The sequence below is a fragment of the Mesitornis unicolor genome, unplaced genomic scaffold, assembly GCF_000695765.1.
Source record: "Mesitornis unicolor isolate BGI_N332 unplaced genomic scaffold, ASM69576v1 scaffold27389, whole genome shotgun sequence".
Lineage (NCBI taxonomy): Eukaryota > Metazoa > Chordata > Aves > Mesitornithiformes > Mesitornithidae > Mesitornis > Mesitornis unicolor.
Window position 1 is genome coordinate 4,163 of NW_010206967.1, and position 4,771 is coordinate 8,933.

At 53.8% G+C, this 4,771-nt stretch overlaps 1 protein-coding gene across 1 annotated transcript in view; it reads right to left on the bottom strand.

The window, feature by feature from the left end:
• The window catches only part of LOC104546561 (laminin subunit beta-3-like), a gene marked incomplete at its 3' end in the record, with an annotated part of 13,661 nt that overhangs the window by 3,773 nt on the left and 5,117 nt on the right, over nucleotides 1-4,771 (bottom strand). Inside the window, exons 3-5 of the mRNA XM_010191979.1 lie at nucleotides 852-960; nucleotides 599-672; nucleotides 4-214 (exon numbers count right to left, since the gene is read on the bottom strand). Of these exons, the coding sequence (XP_010190281.1) occupies nucleotides 4-214; nucleotides 599-672; nucleotides 852-960 (394 nt within the window). The remainder of the gene's footprint in view (nucleotides 1-3; nucleotides 215-598; nucleotides 673-851; nucleotides 961-4,771) is intronic.

Here is a 4,771-nt window from a genome sequence, read left to right on the forward strand (position 1 = left end):
CCTTGCCCCCGTGCAAAGGGTACCCCTGCAGCGCCTGGCACCGAGCGTCCTGCCAGCCCTCGGGGGAGCCGCGGGGGATGCGGGGGAAGGCGGCGGTGCAGTCGGAGGCCAGGTACTGGTACGGCTGGGCGGGCCTGGCCGGGTACGGGTACGGCTGCCAGGTCCTGCCGAAGTCGGTGGAGCGCTCAATTAGCATCGCAGCGGGCAGTGGTGACTGCAGAGCGGGGAAAGAGGCACATCTGTAACGTGGGGCACCCCAGGGGGCTCCCACCTCTTCTCCTTCTCCTCCTCCTGCTCCAGGCTCAGGTCTACACAGTCTGCTGGAGCACCCCCTCCCCTACAGGTTACAGTGCCTCCTTCCTGTCCCTGGCCACCTCCCTGCAGCCACAAAGTGCACATCTGCACCAAGGAGATTTTTGGGCAGACATCTGTGGGGTGGGAACCCACACCTTGCTCTGCTTCTCCCATGAAAACCAGGAAAAAAGGAGGGATGGAGGCACAGTCTCTGGTGCGTTTCCTATCCAGAGCCCAGAGAGCCAGCAAGGCCCATCCACCATCACCAGTGACCTCCTCAAGAACAGGGATGCTGTGCACAAACCCTGAAGTGAAGCAGGATGCTGCTGAGCTGGAAGGCCTGGTCCAGGTCCAGCTGCAGAGAGACGTGTTCAACACCTGCGGACACAGAGCAGAAGCTTCAGGAGAACAAACCATTATTTATTAGTAATTTATTTCCTTCTTTCCCCTCAATCTATGAATTAAACATCTTTTCCTCTTCCTCCCAATGCCATTTATTGCCAGGGGACCCGGAGCTGTGGTGTCCCGTGGACCCCAATGCTCGCGGTGGCACTCACCGTTCTGGGACTGCCACCAGCGCGCGTGCCCGGCGGGGGACAGGACGCTCTCCACGCGGTGGCCGTTGTAGGCGTGCGGCCGCCCGGAGGGGCAGCACCGCATGCTCCACTGGAAGAGAAGGGAGGTTGGAGGTGAGCGGAGGGAACGACCCCCAGCAGAGCCCGGAGGAGAGGGGACCCAGGGCAGCGGGGGCTCACGGAGGAACCGGTGACCACGGCAAGATGTTGATCAGCACCAGCAAGATCTGAAGAACCATGATCAATAAGGCTAACGATACACGGGACTCAAGTGTAAGCTCCATTAAAAACCACAACTCATGGGTTTATGGACTAAAACCAAACCCGAAAATGCTTTCAACTAAAGCACATTTCTGGCAAACCATCAAAAATGCCTTTTTTAAAGCAAACCCCCTGTTTTCCACAATGACAGCTCTTCATAGAAAGCTCTTTTCAGGACCAGCTTGCCTTTTCCACACAGCCGAGGGGCTGTTTGCTGGGGTGAACACAAGGCCTCTCTTTCTGCATCCCAAGGCCCCAGGCGATGCTCGGCCTCCCCTGCGCTCCCCGTGGGAGCAAAGCGGGAGCAAACAGCTCAGCGGGTGAGAAGTCAGCGGGGGGGAAGTCGAGAGGCACAAAGTTCAGCCCCTTCACTTGAGCAAGTAATTCAAGAAGCAAACAGGGATGTGGCACAGATAACTCAGGGTGAAAACAGGGTCCCTAAGGAGCGAACAAACACCCAAATTTTTACTAACCAAGCAATGCTGCATGCAGCCACTGGGACAGGGCCATTGGGTGCGTGTGGCACCCAAGGAAGCTCAGAAATGTAGAGAAAGCGGTAGGAAGGAGATAGAGCAGGAGACGGGGAGTGGGGAGGGTCTGGGCACTGGCCAAGGCAAGAGGGAGGATGGGGTGGGCAAACAGGGTGGGCAGTGGCCACCATGAAATAGGGGGGGACCCTCCAGGTGAGGCCAAAGTGGGGATGGGCAGGTCCTGGGGGTGTTAAAATAGAAGGTGATGACAAAGCATCCTGCAGGGGACACGGGGAGGCCACAGTGGTGGCCACGCTCAGAGCGGAGCAAACACAAGGGGCTGAAGAGGCCACCGGGATGGGAAAGCTGGGAGTCAAGGCACAAAACAAAGCACTCGGCATCTCCAGCCTCAGAATGGAGAGGAAGAGCAGATCCCGCACCCCAGAAAGGCTCCTAGGGCACAGCCATATGAGCTATGGGATAACACTGCCCCAAAAGCAAAAGTGATGTGAAACTTCTAAACTAGAAATCAAAGTTGTCAGTGGCCTGAGCAGCAAAGCAGCCTCTCAAATGGACACATGTTTAATGCTGACATGTCCCAAAGCCCAAGAAATTGGGGACAACTGAGAAAAGCGTTTGCCAGCCATGGCAGGTGCTGGCCTTGGCAGTGTGGGATGGCTCAGAAAGGTCGTCCTGGGCGGGAGGAGGGGAGTGTGGCTTGGCACAAGGTCCAGCAGCTGACACGGGGAGGCAATGATACCCCACAGCGAGGGCTGCCAGTCCCCGGGGGGGCACAGGGTGACACCAGGGGCACGGGCATGTTTGGGACCCCAGTGATGAGATCAGATTTCAGCAGACATGGGGTGACAAGAAGCGCTTCACACCCACCCTGTGCTCAGATCTCCTCATCTGATATTTAAACTGTATGGGACTTCTGGTTTCCCCTTTCAAAGACTGCTTCACGGTTTACACTCATTTCCTTGCTCTTGAAACAGCCTCACAGAAGTCAACCATGTCTCGTACTTCTACAAAAAGTGACTCAGCTTCATAAGAACTACCTTTTCTTCTAATTTAAAGAAAAATTAGTGGAAAGCTTTGTCCAGAGTTCCCATTTTGCTTGCTCTCACCCAAACCCACATGAGGCATGGGCTGGCTTTGCCCAGAAAGCACCAACTGGGACTGGAGCCTGGCTCTGCCCCCAGCAGCAGCAGGGATGGGAGTTCAGCCCCGGGGGGGTTTATCCCACCAGACCCAGGGCCTTCTCAGCACTTGGGCAGATACTGAGAACAGCTCCTCACTTAAACAGATCTGTTTCCATAATATTTTCCACAGTCTTTATGTTCTCTGTCTATAAATATCCCAGAACAGGAGTTGACTAACTCAATATTTATAACAATATTGCAGAGTAAGCAAACAGAGAATTCAAAATATACAATCATGCAATTTCCCTGGCTGTACCAACTCCTCCTGGCTCTGCCACTAATAATCAGAAATAATATAATCGGGTCCAGGCAGAAGAACTCATTTCAGATAATGACTAGGAGCAGCAAATTGTCAGGAAGCTACAGGAATTATCCACAGAAGAAATCTAGAGAACAATTCCCAATAATGATTAAACTTCACAACAATTCTGACGGTGATTAGCAAAGGGAGAAGAAAGGCTTTATGCGAGGGGAAAGGTTAATCGCGGCTAAATTATTCATTAGGAGTGATTCACACACACTTATTAGACTATTTACACAGCCAGAGGCACCAGTGACTTCTAGTAGCTACAATGAGATGTTGGCAATGAAGCTGCAACCACACTGAAAACACTGCTAAGGGAAGATGAGGCTCAAAGCGTGCTTGACAGACCCTGCCCAGGCATCCCGGGGGCTCTGAGCACTGCAAAAGCCTGCTGGGGTTTGGTTGGTTTTCCTTTCTTTCCCTCAACTTTTTAATAAAGGCTAAAATTAACACTGGAAGCAAAATTCATGTCACGTCCTCGGAGGGAATTGTGAAAGCCCGTATTGCACAAGAGGAGGGTTTGCTGTGACTATGTGTCTCAAAGGTCCTCGGGACAGAGGGAATTACCAAAAATGATGCCGGGGCCGGGCTGAGGGACATTTGCACCTTTCCCCAGCTCTCCCCTTCCTTTGTCACCAGCACAGCCCCAGGCTCAGAGCTGGGCTTGCCACAACAGAGCGGGGCTGTGGGAGAAGGTGACAGATGGAGGTGATAGAGGTGAGGGTCTGGGGACAGCGCCAGCCCCGCGTCCCCTCCCTGCCAGGCACCAGAGCCCCGGTCCGTGTGCGGCTGCAGCATTGGCTTGAGTGGGTACGGGACGTGGGGCTGAAAAGGGCTACAGGAAGGTAAAAGAAGTTGTAGGTCTGCATTGAAACCATGAATCGCCCTCTGCGCCTCCAAGCTTCTCCTAAAAGTCACCCAAAATACAGGTTACGGAGGTTCAGAGATGAAAGGAAATTCCTGCCAGCCTTCTGAAAGGTGGCGCCCCTGGCAGTCATTGCGGAGGGAAAGCTGGCGTGTTGAGAACAAACAGATTCACGGCCTAGAAACAAATCGGGAGGGGGGAGAAATTCCTAGTAGAACAAAACCAGCTCCTGTGAAAATTGCCCCCGTACGACATCACGCACCTGGGACAGGTCTGCACGGTGCGAGCAGGGACACGGGTGCAGCCCCAGCCCCTGCAGTCTTCACAGCTCTGCCCTGGGTTTGGGCTGTTCCCCTCCTGCTCTGCCCCTGCCAACCAGTTCCTGCTCAGCTCTCACTGCTTCCCCACTCATGCAGGGGCAGAAAACCTCAAACGATGTTAAGCAGATGGCTTCTGACCAAAGTATTTTAAGTAGCTCTGCTTGCCATTTTAATATGAGAGCCCTTGAAATAAAACCTCCTGGCATAGGTGCACAACCCGAAATAAACCGGAGTTATTGATCAGCAAAAATAGAAGCTGCTTCTGTCACGGTCACGAAACTCAGACCTTTCATAGCTGCAGAGCCCTTGGTGGTCCCGCGTTCAGCCCAGCTCAGTGTCAGCGAGAGGCACTGTGTCAGTCGGGCTCCTGGCACGCAGCCTCCCGAATGGCAGCCCTGCATGGTCTTGCACAATTCATATCATATAGGGACAGTAATTTCTGTTCCAAGTGTATCTGGGGCAATCTGGAAAGCAGCAGGA